The sequence below is a fragment of the Lepidochelys kempii genome, chromosome 15 (genome assembly GCF_965140285.1).
Source record: "Lepidochelys kempii isolate rLepKem1 chromosome 15, rLepKem1.hap1, whole genome shotgun sequence".
NCBI lineage: Eukaryota > Metazoa > Chordata > Testudines > Cheloniidae > Lepidochelys > Lepidochelys kempii.
The window spans coordinates 11,802,516-11,820,583 of NC_136394.1; the positions used below are offsets into that span (position 1 = coordinate 11,802,516).

The 18,068-nt window shown below is 43.1% G+C and overlaps 1 protein-coding gene across 7 annotated transcripts in view; it reads right to left on the reverse strand.

Annotated features, from left to right (window-relative positions):
- PISD (phosphatidylserine decarboxylase) overlaps nt 1-18,068 on the reverse strand; it is a 44,106-nt gene that overhangs the window by 10,144 nt on the left and 15,894 nt on the right. For 3 of the 7 annotated variants that reach the window (XM_073313096.1, XM_073313095.1, XM_073313097.2), the window contains 3 exons: nt 17,857-18,032; nt 988-1,224; nt 268-406 (listed from right to left, as the gene is read on the reverse strand). In XM_073313096.1, the coding sequence (XP_073169197.1) occupies nt 268-406; nt 988-1,224; nt 17,857-18,032 (552 nt within the window). The other 4 variants (XM_078848955.1, XM_078848954.1, XM_073313098.2 and 1 more) reach the window with 4 other exon arrangements.

Genomic DNA, 18,068 nt, shown 5'->3' on the forward strand with positions numbered 1-18,068 from the left:
TACCCAATATAACCATGCACTTGAGGGAACTGAAAATGTAAAATGTAGAGAAAAGGGCTGAATCTGAGGCTGAGGCTGCAAGTGAGGGACAGGCTACTAAGGAGATAGAGGAATCCAACATGGAACATTACACCCCACATGTTATTCCTCAGTTTGAGCTATAATGAAGCAGAGTTGCCTAGTTGAGAGCAGATAGCTATGATTCACCCCGTCCCTGCAATTACCAGGAACAGTGAAATGACAGAAACAGGCTAGGAGGCAACTTACTTTGGCTAAACTGCACATCTTCTGTGCTGGTGCACGGCCCGAGGAAGGACTCCAGCGAGTAGGTGACACCCTTCACCTGTTCCACTTCGCAGTTTTTCACTTGTCCAAAGTTCAGAATCTTTCCATCTGAGGGACTGATCTACAAAAAAAGTAAACTGCAGTGAAAATCCATGCATCTCTCACACTTAGCCATCAGAAACACAAGTCCACTGATCATTTGAACCCCAACATTTCACATCTCTTCCCCTTTATATAACCTCTCGCCCCCACACAGGGATAAGCCTAGCCTCTTTTTGTATAAGACCTTTGATATTTTCACAGAAAGAAAGGCAAATAGGAAGGCCCGTGAGATCCAGAAAGACCATTATTTGTTCGAAGTGAATGCCAATGCTGTGACCACTACAGAGACTTTGAGAGCACCTGGTCCAGTCCGGTGTCTCGAATAAATCAGACTGGACTTTTACCTACCCCAACCAAGTAGTTCAGTTAGGGCCATGATCTGTTGCCATACAGACAGGCTGGATATGGGTGTAACCAAGAGCAACAACCCATACAGAAAAGGGGTGAGTGACAGACCCACAACTCCAGTCAGGCCGGCCCAATATTCAGAGTTTTGCCTACAGACATAGCACACGTTCCAAGGTGAGGGATGGGAACATTTACACATCAATGTGTAGCTCCTCTGGAACAAAATAAAACATTGCAAACCCTCCTCCTCACCACACTGTGATAGCAGCAGACTGGCCGGGACTGGGGCTTCAGCTTTCTGCGGAAGAATTCGCTCAGGTTTCTATAGTGATGAAGATCTTCGACAGCTGCTTCTTTCATGTTCACTCCAAATGTCCAGATATACAGGCTGTAGACAGGCTTCCGGAGCCAGGTGGGCAGCTCGACCTGGTTCAAACGACCCCAGGCTCGTGAAAGCAGTCGTGTTGGTACTGATTTGTACAGAGAAACCTAGAGAGAAAGGTTTCAGAGTAGCAGCCATGTTAGTCTGTATCCGCAAAAAGAAAAAGAGTACTTGTGGCACCTTAGAGACTAACAAATTTATTTGAGCATAAGTTTTCGTGAGTTACAGCTCACTTCATCGGATGCATTCAGTGGAAAATACAGTGGGGACATTTATATACACAGAGAACATGAAACAATGGGTGTTACCGTACACACTGTAACGAGAGAAAGGAATCACACCATGCTATTTCTGTTTGTTCTACCGCTTTTAGCCCTTCTTCCCTTTGCTCCCAAAATGGAAGAATCCAATTCATTCCTACTGTGACTCCCTTCACTTCAGTGGAGTTACACCAAGGATGAATTTACCTTGAAGTCTTCAATAAACCAAGACCAGAACCTTACCCTCCCTGCCCCCATGCTGATGTGTAGGGATGGGGGACCAGATGAAATGAAGACCACAGCAAAAGTAAAGCCAATTTGGATGTTTCATCTGTTTTGAGAAAGAGATAAAAAATCCATTTTGTCAGTATAATTTCTGTTGTTGTTTTTGTTGCCTTAAGGCAAATAATAAAAGCACAAACCCATTCTTCCAATCGCAGCACAGAAGTCCTGCCAGCCACCTACAGTGGAGGGCAGCTACAATGCATGGACCCTCTTCCCCTTGTATGCTGAAGCTTCATATGCAAGTTAGTGGAAACTGCTCCCAGGAAGCTCACAGAGAAGCTGTGCATTTGGGACATTCTATTACAGCACTAATTGGAGGCAGTGAAACATTACTAATATATTTATTTTTGTGAACAACCCAAAGAAAACTGACTTAGAAATACATTTCTGTTGGCATTTCAATGCCTAGTGTGTTGCTTCTCCCAAGCCCATCTATTTCTGGAATTATAAAGTACCTTGTCTACACATAAAAGGTGCACTGCTTTTAACTATACTGGTATAATTAAAGCAATACAACTCCTCTGGTGTGGACACAGTTACACTGTTCTTATACCAGTGTAGCTTATTACCATAAAGACAAATAAACTATATCCATATATTGCACCTTTCTACTGGCATAACTGTGCCACACTAGGGCTTATACCAGTGTAACTATAGTGGTCAAACAAACAAAAAATCACACCCCAAATGATAGCTTTATCAGTAAAAGAACTGTGTGTACACCAAGCCTTATTGTTTGGGCAATCTCCAAAAACTCACCCACCTGTTGTTTGTGGTACGTGGTATCACCCACACAGCTCACGAGAGCATGTTGTAATCCCAAAAACATAGAGGAAGGCTGGAGCCTTCTGAAATAAGTTTTGCACAGTAAGCTGTTTTCTGAAAACCTCTGGTAAAAGTTTGCAGAACAAGGTGGCTGGTTAATTCCAACTCCGAGTAAAAGGGTTCTCTCATTTCTTTCCTAAGAGGCACTATTTATTCTCTACTATATGGGTATCCCTCAACGTTAGGACCTGCAGAATGTAGCAATACAGACCCCTCCAGAGAACTGGTCTTTTAGCCCGTATGTTCTATTAAGCAAATTTATTTCACCTGCTAATGGATAATACTCCACTCAATTCACCTTCACTCAGACCAGTCCAGTATTCTGAGTTTTGACTGTGCTATGGATGATGCTTAAAAATAAAATCCAACCATTAGAGAGAGAGCGAAAGAGCACGTCAGCTTAATCTTACTTCAGACTGAAATGTTTTAAACCATCTATTGTTACAGGTAACACTTTAGACCATGACAATAGAAGGATGAGAGAGAAATATTGTTCTGTTTTTTCTCGTGTTTACACTTTGCACATTTGACAGGCGTTGGACAGAGTCAGTTTCATGGTATCCCTGTAGAAAGAGTTTCACCTATTTGTGGACAGTCACAGAAGAGATTTAAAAAAAAAAGGGGAGGGGGGTGATTGCAAAACCACAAAAATTGGGAAGACAACTTGGGGACAGGCGCAGTGCCTGAAAATACATACTTCACTTTTGCAAGTGATGGGGTTTCAAGTTGATAGTCTCTGTTTAATGAAATAGCTGTCAAAATGGCATCCTCTCAAGAGCACGCACATTTGTATAAGTATGCAGGTCCATGTACTGAAACAAAATTTCATCATTTGAGTCAGGGATGCCTGTATTAGCACATCCTCTGGGCAGTCAGCATTCCAGGCGCCCAAGAAGGAATTGAACAGCCAACCATTCTCACACACAAATTGCAGCAGCAGAGAGACTACATGAATGTGTCCATGAAAAGGGATGGAGAAGAGGCGTGGTCTGCCTTAGCCCTAGCTCTGATATTTGTGGGTGTTACTATCTGAATAAATGCAGCTGTTTCCACTGATTCCCCAGCTTGGGAACTTGTTTGTTAGGGGATCATAACAAATTCTATGCCCTGAAAATTCATCGTCTGTCTCTGAAAGGAGAATTACATAATCCCTAAAGCTTCACCACAAAGGAAAAAAACCACACGCAGTTGGGGGAGAGGAAGGTATGAGCTGCAGTTCTGCTTTAATATCAGCCATCAGCACCATGCTGTCTCCAGCTCTACTGTAGTCTCCCCCTGCTGCCAGCCTCCCTCCATTATAATAGAACATTTGCCCACAGGGTTGTTACAAAGGAGAGACCTGCTCACACTTACCCTGCTCATAGGCCTCCATCCCACTCTGGTCAAGGGTTTAAGAGCACCGAAAGGCAGAAGATAATAGAGAATAGTCAGAGGCCAAGAACGGAGTTTCAGAGCAGGCCTAGACATACAGCTCAGCTGGCCCAACCTCCGCCTCAGGGCCAGCTGGGGGAATTGCAACCTGTAGGATCACATACACACACAAAAGGGTCAGCCAACTCAGCCTCAGAACCACCAGCTCCTGACAGAGTTTGTTCAATGCTTGTCAGTGATTCTGCAACTCCCTGACTGGTTCAGATCTGCTCCTTTCCCAAAATACAGGAGCAGTTCAGCTCAAACATGAGTATGAGCTGCCTGGGGCACAGGACAACTTCCATTATTCATGCCTACCGGCAAATTAATTAAAGGCAAAACCTTTTGCATTAGACAAAGGCTGAGATACAGGTGAAAACAAGGCAGCAACTGGTCCAGCCAGGTAATGCTAGAACATACACAATATGATATGGAACACCAAAAGGGGGAAAACCCAGGAACTTCTTTCAAACACCAGAAGAATAAGTAGCTACTCAAGAGGAAACATTTGCCTGTACCCTCTCCAGCTCCTGGAGAGTTAGAGTGATCAGCCCAGTAAAGCACTTTGAAAGCTAGCAATCTAGGATTCTAGGAATAAAATCCCTATTTAGGGCAAAAGTGTTAGGCAAGTGCTAAGGAAAGAACAGATGATATTCCAGTGAGACAAACAGCCACAAACCCAGGGCAATGTCGTTTCTGGCTCCAGGATTTCAACAAGATCTGGCATAATGGGAATCCTGCATTTCAGAAGTTACATCCACAGTGCTGTTCCTATATGCAATAGTGGGATGAAACTGACCTAATCCTAGACTCTCATTCTGTTGGGAGAGAGACAGCTACAGTGCCATAAGCACAGTGTGCTCCTGCTAAGGGAAAGGGAAGTGCATATACTTGCTCCTCTCTCCTGCCTGTTTTTAGCAGCAGCAAGAGGGACTCATGCCTGTACCTCCTGGTCTTGTCAGGTGAGCCCCAGAAACAGGCAGCAGCAGAAACTGTCAACATCAGACAGTACCCATCTGGACATAGACACAATAAAGTCAGGGTAAGTCCTAGAAAGGATCACAAAAGCCATTGGGGTCAAACTGAAGTGCTCCTGCAGCAGGCCTGCTAGCAGTTGGTTCCATCTGGCCAGCTATTTAACACTTCAGAGACAAACAGAAGTGGGATTTGTGAGTTAGTGCACACTGCCCAAAGAGCAGAGGTCAAAAGGCATCTTTCAGCTTTTACATTTCTTATTGGGCACCTCAGTCTTAGATAGATGATACAAGAACTAAAACACACATCTGCCAGCGTAGCAGGGTAGTTACTATCTATGGCCCATTCAAACTTTGGCCTCTTTAGCAACTGTGTTTAGGTGGGGTTTTCTGTGATGTAGATGCCTGAATTGAGAACAAATTCATTTCACACAAAGAGCCATCAGGTGGCTGACAGACTATGACTTGAGGTCATTACCAGTCTGGGCCAGAATTGAACCAGTGACTCAGCATGGAAAAGCTCCAAACCTCATTCCTGTTTCCACAAGACATCTCATTCCTCCAGTTTTTGCTGTGCTTGAGTCTTCCCTGGGCAAACTCTCTTATTCCTTTCTTCTCTTGGGATCTCCCCGGGGTACCTCATGCTTAGCCTCATTCTCAAGATTTTCTGGGTCTCATCATTAGGTTAATGTCCACCCAACCCAGGACAAAACATCCAGGTCTGTTTGGCACTGTGCTAACAGCTGGGGAACAATTCTTCTCCCTGCATCTTTGGAGGTGACCTAGTGTGCTGAGCATGACTATATGTGCATGCTGATTGGAAGGGGAAGGCTCCTGCTACAAGTTATTTTGAAGAGCACTCCCGTCCCTTGCAGGATGAAAAAATTTGAAGCGTGAGCTGTAACACACTCTACAGTTCTCTCCAAGAGAGAAAGGAGCTGGGAGACTAGAAAGGGTCAACTTGCCCTTCTGAGGACTTGGGTCAAAAATTAAATCATCACCTGAAGAGATGCAACTGTCACCATGTGGGCTCAAGATGGTGCCTTTGGCTCACCGATTTACTCTGTAGGCTAATGTTACTAACTCCAAAGCCAGAGAATGGCCGTGTGCTGGAGTGCAAGAAAGACCTGAGTAGCTGAAGTATTGTCTCAGCAGCGCTACAGCAGGCCTCAACAGCGTGAGGCAAGACCAGCGCACAGCACAGGAATAAGAGAGACAACTCACCTGCAGCTCCTCCTCCCTCTCATCCGCCAGGGCCCAAGAGCCTGACAGAGAGATGGCCTCTCCAAGAGTTTCAGAGGACAAGGTACTGCTCTTCCCTCCCATCTCCTTCTCCCTCCCTTCACTGCAGACGATCATGAACCAATCCCTGCAGAGCTGCATCCTGGCAGCTGGCTCTAAAACCCCCTTCCTTCCCATCGCCTTGGCCTGGTTTTAGAGGAATCCCTCTCTAGATTTTTTGCTCTCCCATTGATCAGAAGGGGACCGGAAGAGAAAGGAAACATTATTTCTCTTGTACAACAGCAACCCCTCCCTTGCCAATTCAGCGCATAAGGAGATTTATAGTAATTAGGCCAAACAAAGGTTTTGCAGATGGCGGTCACTCCTTCTGCCCATCTACCCTCCCTTCCTTATCTCGCCCTTCAATCGCCATCCTGCAAAGCAGAAAACACCAAACAGTACCTGAAACGGGCTCTCCTATTTGGTGTGCCCCCGGCAGAGCCAGCTGGGCCTGGACTCTCCAGTTGCGGGTGCTGCTCCCCGGCACAGCTGCCGCTGTTCCCTGAACGTAGCCTTCGGACATGAATTTTAACTTTGTGGAGGTTGTAGCAAGAGAGAGGAGGGTTAGATAAAGCTTTACAGCATCTCACCATTTCCCTGCGTGCAGATCTGGTCCCTGCAGGGTGTTTGACTGACACATCATCAGGATGGCGGTCGGTCGTAAGTCTCAGTCTCTCTCTTTTTTTCTCTACCTCCCCTTCCCTTGCTCGCTTCGGCACAGGAGGGAAGACACGATGTCACAGCTCCTAATTCCCCCGCTGGTTTGTCTCCGGCTTCCCTCTCTGTCTCTTTCCCACTTGCAACTCAGCTACGAGGTTCCCAGCTATTGCAAACAAACAGGCATTGTATCACACTTCAGCAACCCTCTGCAAAAGCAGCTTTGTGCGAGACAAAAGCAACCTTTGCCAATAAGCAGCCCCTGCTCCTCTCTAGCCAAGGTTGCCATCGAAGCTCAACTCCCAAAAGAACACTCTGCAGTGTCAGGCTGCTAGTAACTAATGCACTATGATCAGAACTGCAGCCAGCTGGCCACGCACAGTTATCCCAAGAGCCAGCCTGAATGCGAGGCTGGGAGGAGGAGGGATGGTGGAGAAGAGGAGGAGGGAGATAACTCATAGCTTCAATTCTGCACTGCAGTAACTGCAGCTAGATCAGTTCTGGACTACTGAGCAAGTAGATGTGTAAGCAGACACTCACTCTGCCAGAAAACCCTTTCCTTCTCACACTTTCCAGCCTGGGAACAGAGGAGAGGAAAGGGAGGGAACATCTTTTCTACCTCATACAGTCCAGTTAGAGACCAACACCCATCTCAGGACACCCTTTCCATCCCACACTGTCCAGCGAGGGAGCAGGCAAAGACAGAAAAAGGGAAAGAACGTTCCCTTACAGATATACATCCCTACACTGAAACAAACAAGTTCCCGTGCCAGCTTGAGGAAACAGGCTCTGCAGAAAAAGTTGAACAGATGCTTTATAAAGAGCACAAGACTTCAACAATTTTTACATCCAGCAAAACTCAGAAACCAAACCACCAGTACCATGGGGGCAAGAGAGGTTGTTGCAGTCTTGAAGACTGCACACCCATTTTGCATGGACAGATTTTGGAATATTCATTGGGTGAGAAGTTCTCTTCCATATTGCAAATTATATCTGAAAGCTGTTGACTAAAAACTGGCATTTCTGTGTCTCTTGGATTGTCACCTGGATTGCTAAAGAGGAAAGCTAGCAGCAATAGGAAGCCAGAGCCAGAGATCAGAACTGAGCTTACACCTGGCTTCTGTGTCAAGTCCAACACCACAAATATTTTATGGTTCAATATTTAAGCAAAATGGTTAAACACTGGTTTTTGTCAAAACTAAGGTAGATACCAGTTTAGTATCTCCAAAGCATGCCCACCCTGCTAGTGCCACAAGTGATGTGGAGTGAGTCAATGAGGACTTTGCTGCATAAACCCAAGGTTGGATAGGAGGTTATATATTGTGCTGAGGGGAAAAGAAAAAATGGGGGCAAATTTTCAACAGAAGCGTGATCTAAATCAACAGTGTCCCTTTAAAAACAGGTTTAAAAACACTTAATCAGACTAAGGTGGAAACCATTTTCATCACCAAGATCACAAGAAATGCTCAGCATGCATGCAAGTTCCAGAATCTGTGACAAGGGAAAAAATACAGCACTGGTACAGAAAGGCCAGGAGACAAACAGTGCTGTCTAACAAACATTTTCTCCTCCTCCTCACATCCCAGACATGCAGGGACTCCTACACACAAGGAACCTGCATAGGGTTTTCCTCTTTGTTGTGATTCTAATCTTGTTCTCCAAAGGACCCCACCCACACTTCACATTTGCTATGGATGAGGGAAAGGCCAGAGCAAACAAGTTTCATCTGCACTCACAATTTATTCTACTCTTCCTTCAAAAGTAGGTGAGGTAAATACACATTTCAGTATAGTCTATTTCAATGGAAACAGCCCAATTATCTCTCTCCTTTCAAAGAACTTACCACATCCTAGATCAAGAAGGCAGGGGTTTATTTCCCCAAGATTTTACAAAAGAGTGGAGTGAATTGAACAGCCAACCTGCACCCCAGAAGTGAATGAACATTGAAAATATAATTCCGTTGTTTAATGTTGAGACTACTGTACATTCAGATAAAGTTCATGGAAAGGGAACATGTGATGGGGGCTACCCCCTTTGGGGCAAAAACCATGGCATGATCGACTCACCTTTCTAGGTGAAGTTCCCAGGGAGAGAGAGGGATTTCAGTACTATATAAGCCATACTGCTCCATGGCTACACAAAACTCACCTCCTCTAAGTAAGAAGCCTTACATTTCTCTTATGTTCTGTCCTACTGACCCCATTACACTCATCAAGATGCAAATAATGACTATTACCCATGGATGAGAGTCTGCCCCTCTTCTTGGCTGAGACCCGCTTAAATACTGACATACAAACATACATGGCGAGTTGCCATGTCAGCAGCTACTGCACAGGAGGGATTAAGGATACAGCAGGGTTTGGCTGCTCAGAATCGAAAGATGCCTGCAATGGAAGAAAGGGGAAATGACTGGATCCTGGACCATGCCAACCCTACTCTCAGCCCAAGTGTTCTGAGGAAGGGTGAAGGAAGGGACTGGCCCAACTGAGCCTGGGCATCAGTTACTGAATATCCCCCCCGCTGAGCGATGAATGTGACGGATTTACACCTGGATTTCTTCTCAAATCTCAGGACAATACAGCAAAGCCTCTCTTACTAGCGTCACTGATGGGCCTCAGAGTTATCTAACTCTTCTGTATGGGGAGTCTGGGGCTTCAGCCCCAAACCACCCCTACCTGCTTGAACTCATCCAGAATTCATCTTCAGTGAACAAAGGAAGTAATGACCATCTGCACTATAAATCCCCTGTGGAGAATTATCTAACAACAAACAGCTAATCTGTCAGCTATGCAACTCCACTCTGGTCCATCAGTTCATATAAGCATCAAATCCAGTGACCCCGTTTAATTACTTGTCTTCTTCTTATTTCTCAAAGCCCTTCCCTCAGGACTCCAAAAACACTAAGCCGGCGGATTTACAGGAATCAGAGACTGGATTAAACACACAACTGTACATTAAACTGAAATGACATAAGCATGCAGGGCTGGGTTTAGAATCATCCAGCCTGGATGCTACAAGCCTCTCCCTCCCCACTTTCTTCACTTGTTAACAATATTGCCATTTAAAATATATGGTATAACTTAACACGTACTGTTGGGGAAAGATGTATGGCTAAGCATAAACCATACAAGTGGAACAAAAGAAAGTATCAAGCAGCAAAAGGTAGGGGTATTCCAAGACCCACATCACACTATTATACAGAGGAGATCCGCTGCTAGTGACAGGTATTAGTTTATCATCAATGGTTTCATTCTTTTCTCCTGACCATAGTCAATACCTTCTGTTTAAATTTATAGGCACAAAAAATCATCTCTCTTCCTTCCTCACCACCTTATTATTCTAGAGAAATCCAGCAGGAGAAACAATAGCTTCCTCAACAGACAATCAATCAGGAGATCCTGCTATTCTAAGAGCATAACAAAAAGGTGCTTTTGGATATTAGGGAAACAACCGTGGATTGGCTGTTGTAGAAGTCACATGATTTTTAATGCTGTGTATTGCACTCCCTAGATTCCTGCTGGCAGGTATGTAATCCTTAACTCTTCTTTGTGAGTGTCAAGGCCAGGGATCAGCAACCTTTGGCACACGGCCCGCCAGGGTAAGCCCCATGGCGGGCCGGACCAGTTTGTTTACCTGCCGCGTCTGCAGGTTTGGCCGATCGAGGCTCCCACTGGTCACGGCCGCCGCTTCCCGCAGCCCCCATTGGCCTGGAGCGGCAAACCGCAGCCAGTGGGAGCCACCATCGGCCGAACCTGCGGACGCGGCAGGTAAACAAATCGGTCCGGCCCGCCAGGGGGCTTACCCTGGCGGGCTGCGTGCCAAAGGTTGCTGATCCCTGGTCTAGGCACTGGCTGCGAAATGTACTAGATGCCCTGATACAGCAGGTCTTTTTCCATCTCTAGTTTCTAGGATTCTCTTGCCCATTTTTTATCTCAAGCGGGTTTCCTGTAATTCCCCTTCTAAGAGAGAGGTTTGTGTAATTAGCTTCCTTTAAATGTATAGTTGCGCTTCTCAACAAACAGAGAAATAAATCAACTTTTTAGAATGGCCATAAAACATTAGTTTATTCAGCACTAAAGACTGTGCAATGTTTTTGGTAAACAGTCCTTGATCTCTTCTCCGGGGCAAGGAAACAGGTCTTATCCACTTTCGTAAAGCAACATGTAAGTTTATGGCATTCTAAGTATTTTGTAATATGGTTCTCTGTGGTTCTATAAGCATATTTAATTTCATATACTACCTGATAAAATGCCTTTCACCCAAGGTATTCATAAAGCCAATTCCCTTCTAGGATACAGACATCTAAAATGGAAGCATAAGGAGGGAGGGGGGGAATGGTTGTTTTAGACCTTCCTACTAAAAAGGAAAGCTCTGTTAAGCGCTCTAGAATCCTGAGTTGGAAACTGAACAAAGAAGCTGTAAGGCCTCACATACAGTTCAGAAACCTACATGAAATACTAACTACACAAATGCTTCAGACTGGGGGCCGGGGTTCTTTTTAACAAAGGGACTATTAACTCTCTCAGTGTTGGTTCCTCAGATCAGCAGAACTGAGAGATTTCTAATACACCAATTCCTTTTTCATCTGACCTGAAAACCCAAGAAAACGGTGACTAAAGAATTGGTGCTCTTTGGAAGTTAGGCCTCTCCGATCAGTATTTGGAAGTCTAAAAGTGCTTACCTTGGCTGTACAACACTCCTGGCAGCTGCAGAGGCTGACTCTGAATGAAGCTTGTTTCAGTTCCTTCACAGACTTCTTGTTTTTAATCTACTGAAATGTGACATTGACCTGGCTTTTTTGTTTGGGTTTTTCTAAGACAAGTGAACAAAAAAATGGAATGTAACCCACATAAGTGTTCCTGACAAATGCACAGAAGACTGGTGCACCAAGAGGGAGGAAAAAACTCTAATCCATGCCCTGCAGAAATCATATGCATTGATGTGTCCACATTCCCATCCTATTAATCCCAAACCACGGTCCTGTTTCCAAGATCAGTTGATTGTGACCTTCTGGTTCTACACTACTTCTTCCGTTTCCTGGCCGTGAAGTTGGATGTATCCACGACATTTAAGTAGGAGTCTGCTGTATTGTGGAGAGCTACATGCTGTGGAGTTTAGTATTACTCTCTTCAACAAAACAAGCTCAGCAAAAATGTGAAACTTAAGATAGTTTTGTTTTCAGCTGGATGGAGCAAAATGATTATGTGAGACCACCACTAAACCCAGCAGGGCACCAGCCCCCAATCATGATCACCCTACACCCAGCAGTCACTACATCCTTAAATAATACTAAATCCCAGTCCTCTGGCCTGACACTGAATCCAACCAACCCAGCACCCTGCTAGACAAAGGAAGCTATGTCTATGCATGCTGTAACGCACAGAAATAAGAGAGGGTTAAACATAAAGCGATCTGTGTTCTTTGTTACCCACACACCCGCCCTGGATAGAAAGTATTAACCCAGCTGCCTATGCATCTTTCTATACTCTTTAATACTACCCACTGATATTGCAAAAAATGTTCGCTTAGTTCATCAGGATTTCTGAGCTGTAATCCTCGTCTCATGTCAAAACAAGCCACAAAACAATTGTCTCTCACATTTATACAGTTTCTAACAGTTTACACCCTAAATCGGGTAAATGTGGTGAACGCCCCTCAGCAGAAAAAATACATTTTACTATAATATAGCAACAACTTATTTCCCTTCCTCACAGTAGGTATATGCATTTCACCTGCAGTTGTTGCTGTTGGCCAAAATAAACCTCTAAAACACTCCTGGAGAACAACTTCTCAGATCCCCAACAGCTGGCTGGCTCGCAGTCTGTCTACTAGATCTGATCTAACTGCTTTTTGCTTTAAGAAAGCAGCACGATGCAGCTGGTCCTCCTGTCCAGCTCATGTTTCAGCCATTCAGACTCCAGGGTGGGAACTGTTAAGGACGTCCCAATATCATCAAAAGCATCTGCATTCCCACAAAGCCCCAGCTCTCTTTTTCCCCTTTAAGAGGAGGAGACAAGGCGGAAAAAACTGAAAGGAAACTAAAAAGGAGGGGGATAAGACTGCATGACAACATAGTCTCTCAGTTCCCCAGATGGCTTCCCAGCAGTGCATTTACAAAACAGCAGACTCATACCAGGGGCTTGGGAGATAGTATCCAGGCCTCCGTTAACAAATCGCCAACTGAACACATATTAAGACGGTTTAGGCTGAATACCAGGGAAAGTTTCTGACGGTAATGTCTGTTGATCATGGAATAGTCTCCGAAACAACCATATTACTTGGGGAATTTAAAAATTGTACTGGACAAAGCAATAGAAAATGTTCACTACAGAGCAATTCTCCAGACCAGGGATTAAATTTCATACCAGTTGGATAGAAGAGAGCATGTATGTAAAATGATCCAGTTTGGATTTTCTGTTGCTGTTTTCTGACATATTTCCAGAAACGCTGATGTACATGTTCCCAGCCAAAGAGTACATACAGTTTTATAAAACCCTTCACAACATTAAAATAGATTGCTCAATAGGTGTCTTGTGCAATGAAAGAGACACTGTAGCAAAAACTATCCATCTAAAAAAACAGTGTGAACGTGACATTGAACTCTACAACATCTTAGGACTAGCTGAAAAATGTAGGGGAAATTGTGGACAACACTTTTGCCACGTCACCCCACCGTTCCCCCTCTCCCTGTTGAAATTTGAACTGTTTTGAAATTTTCTGATCAACAGTACAAGAAATCAGAGATTTCTTTTGTATAATTAGACATATGTCCATACAGCACTCAGGCACCAGAAAAAACAGAGGAGAAGGTATGACACATAACAGGACACCTGGTCTAGGGATAGGATTTCACTCTGCAGAGGCAGAAGAGCCAGGGTATGGAGTCGCACAGGTGGAGGATTTTTCATGGATTCTTTCTTGGGATATCCTGGTCTGTGATTCAGGATCTCCCATCACAGAAAATACTATTACTACACCACCATGTGCTGCCTTACTAAAATGGTGCCTCACTTGTCCACAAGCAGCACGACAGAATTATCCCTCTGCTACCAACCCATCTCAGTAGGAAACACTGATTTGCAAAAGTGGTGAGCACCCAACAGATTCCTAAACATGAATTTAGGGACCTAACTTTAGGCTTCTATTTTTTAAAGTCTTGGCCTGTGGTATTAAGCTTCCCCTCCAGAAGAGCTGGTTTTCACCCTGTTATTTGCGGCATACAATATCAGATGTCACTATAAACTAGTGCCACCTCCTAAGGTTCACTGGGTTCTCTAAAGCTGTATCTTTACTTGGTTTTTGCCACTCTTACTATGCCACCATTACACAAAAAATAGAATTGCAAAACAAATGAGATAAGAACTGTGGAAGCAAATAAAGGACAGCAGTAAGGAATTCCCCTCTATTTAAACACTCATCTTGTCACACTGTTTATCCAAACTCACTCTTTGGCCAAGGTTTCCTTGTGTAAATTATGCTATCTGTATATCAACAATGCCACAGTATCATCAGAGAAGGAAGTGAGTGGAATTACTCCTGGATACTATATATCCAGGATACTAGGCACACAGAGGCCTTGGCCAGAAAACGTTCTCTGATAGATTTGCGCTTACTGCCTCAAATTCCTTCTTCCACCTGTATGATAAATATCTACCTCTTTCGTTCAGAGCTCTCTGCTTTGCCTCATCTAATTAAACGAAAGCTAATCACACCCTTTAGTAATCACAGAAGAGACATACTAATAAGTTAATCAGTTCAAGCTATAAGCCACATAATGTCTCCAGGAAAGTTATGAAGAAAGGTCCACGCCAGAAACCAAGTGTTCTCTGTTTTCCTGTCATAAATGGAAGCAATACATTAAAAATTTAAGGCACAATGGGCCTAAATTAAGTTAAATATTGTTTTAGTCCTTCCTCTCCCTCACAAAGATTTTGTAAACTAATATAAATAGGAATATTTTCATGATTTTAAAAATTCACTGAAAAATAGCATATTCACTTTACTGCAGCGATATCCTCGAACAAACCAGTGCTGTGCTAATGCATGAGAACCAGTCACTGAAAATGACTGTCCTAGTTTCAATGATGTGCAGCATCAGTGGTGAAAAACACAAATGAGATACATAAAATTTCAGCTTTAAAGAAACTACATGTGGCATACAGCTCTTCCATTCAGGACTGATTTAATGCTTTGATGAAGGATAATCACGAGAAGACGACAAACCCTTGAAGACCATATTTAAGCCTTTGTTTAGTGACAAATATTAATGATACATCCTGTATGAAAGTTTTCAAAATATACTTGAGGCAGAGAGAAGAAATTGCTTCTACCCAGTTTCATTTTTTTATATTCCAACTCTACTTTTTTGCTGATCAAGATGAATCAATATTGACACATTATATATGGTTACATACTAAAATAATTCAAGTAGGAATAATTATTGAGGCACAAGTTATTGCTTATTTTTTAATTTATTTCTGATTGTGCATGAATATATACACTTTGCTAAACAGAATGAAAAACAAAGCTCTTTCACAAGGGACCATATCTACCTGCAGGTTTTCACAGAACCTAGCACAAATAATAAGCGTTTTGCCAGTACTGCAGCATTTCAAATGCCTCTCTCCCTCTAAGCTGTCCCCAGGCTCATCCCCTGGCCTTATAAACAAGGAGATAACCCTCCTCTCTCCCTTGCCAAGTTTGCTTCCAGGGATGCCAAAAAATGCAGAAGGGAAATAATGCAAAAACACAAGTCAACAAAAATAGATGCTCCAGTTTCCAGGGAAAGGCACAATATAGCTATTATTTTGTTTCAACCCTTCGTTGTTTGTAACACCCTCTTTGAAATCTGAAAATTGTTTCTCCCTTTTCCAGGTATTTCCCATTTGGCAGCCTTCCCTTCCCCACTCCATGAAAACATACAATGGAGAGTAAGCCAACAAAGTAAGTATCTGAAAGCAAGTGGGAAAACCTGTCAGTGTGCTGTGTGCGTACCTGCTCACCTGGAATCCTGCTTACACATTTGAAATTCTTTATGCAATTCCTCCCTACACAAATAAATCCTTCAGTACCAGTCTTGTCTAAAGCTACATCTATGCCTGTACCTCAGAACTTAAAAGCAACGCCAAAAAAAAACACAAGTCAGAGTATTAACACAATGGAATAAAAACAGTTTGGTAAGGAAATATTTCAATTTCACACTTCCAATGGGTTTCTCAACAATGAAAAAAAATTTTTAACTATGAAAAATACTTTAGTGTCCTTTTAAATACGACTACTTCCCGGAAATTTACAAGTCCAAATTTATGGTACATAAAGCCACACAATCTTTTACTAGCCCTATTCTAAATAAGTTCAAGCAGTTTGGGAAAGGAAAGCCTCGAGGATAGATTGCAAATAAATCCCTCACAAACTGTTACAGTACAAACTGTTCACATCTGGACTCTTAGGATCAAATCCAATTTGGGTCCCAAGTAAAAGTCAGTTTAGGGATTCCAGTCTAGTCCCTAATATACATATGCCCAAAACACAAAACTACACCAACTGGCTAAGCACTCAGAAATGGAAGAGGAACAGAAGGATGCTACAGGTCAGCTTGAGGCAGAGGAGCATGTTCTGCACTGGCATCAGTCCCTCATTTTCAGAAATGACAAATTTACTCAAAAACAGAGTGGGGCAAATAAAGTAGTTTGTAACTAGCTGCCTGTATGTTTTGCAACAAAACAAACCTAACATATACATAATAAACTGTCTGGTCAATGTGGAACTCTATAATGTATTTAATGTTCTGTACATGATATGACAGTTATATGGGGTTGTGTAATTTTTCTGTTTTTTGCTAAAAATGGGTCATTTAGGTTACTACAGAACACATCCATGCACCTGATATTCATACTTCAGTTTCATTACAACTTATAAAGACAAAGTGACAATACTAAAGATCTACAATCACTAGAGTAGAGAAGGAACCACCTTTGAAGGGACAAGCTCTCTTTAATGGTGCTCATGAGCTAGAATCATTAGAGATTAAGGTGATATTGTTCTGCGAGAAAGTTCTCAGAAGGTGTTCACAAGGGATCTAGATAAGAATTGCCTTCATACTAATTCTGAATAGTAGTCACATTTGCATGGTACATTCCCTATCCAAGGATCTCAAAGCTTTTCACAAATATTAATTCAGCCTCAACTTTCTTGTGAGGTAAACAAGAATTACTCACACTTTCACAGTGGAAGAAATGAATGCATAGAGAGATTATGTGACTTGCAAAAGATCATGCTGCAACTCAGTGGCAGAAGTGAGAATACTACCAATAATTCCTGAATCCCACTCCTATGTTTAGGGGTTAGACAGAGCAATCTCCTTCACGTGCGCTGGAGACACCTATCATCAACTAGGATAATAAACTCATCACAAAATGTTTTTCAATGCTCATATATGTAACTGCAGAATGCCAGTCTGTATCTTTATTCTGTATCATATATACTGTTTGTATTTCCTGTTTTAATAAAAAAATTAGTTGTGGATGGCTTTGGATGGCTTTTATGCTAGATTTCCATTTCAATACACAACAGTTAGCAAATTTTGAAAGTGCATTAAATCTTCAGATATGCTACAACTCACTAGCATTATAAGAGTACTCCAAGGCTGGGACATGAGAACATTTCTTCTACTGAGCACAAGAACTGAAGTTCCTTTAGAATTGCTGCAAACCCCACGCCTTATGCTCTATGCCAGCCAATCATCTTTTAATTCTATCACTAAGATACAAGTGAAAAAGAAACGGACTTAAACTATCCAAGCTGCATCTGTTACAGCAATTGGTAGAGGAAATGTGTTGGCTGTACTAAGAAATGAGAGACACCTACAGTTCTTAACATGTCATTACATTGGCTTTAGCAAGCAGGACTGGGAGGTGAGGAAAAATGCTTTATGTCTTCTGTCGGTTCTGGTAACAGAACACAATCCAATTTTTCCCTTGTTGAAAGGCAGCAGAAAAGTTTGTAGCAAAATGTGGCATGTGGTACAAACCCATCACAAATATCTTACCTCCCATTTGCTTGCAAGCTTGATCGGTATCTCAATGCCCATTTTCTCCAGCTGCTCCTCCTTGTACTTTTCATATTGTCTGTATCCTGCATATCCCCCACCTGTGGCCACCAGAAAGTGGAAAGGGCGCAGTCGGAATGTTCGCACTACCGGTGCAGTGTGAAGCTTTCTCCTGTCTAACAAGAAGAGGCAGATCTTTAGGAAACAGGACA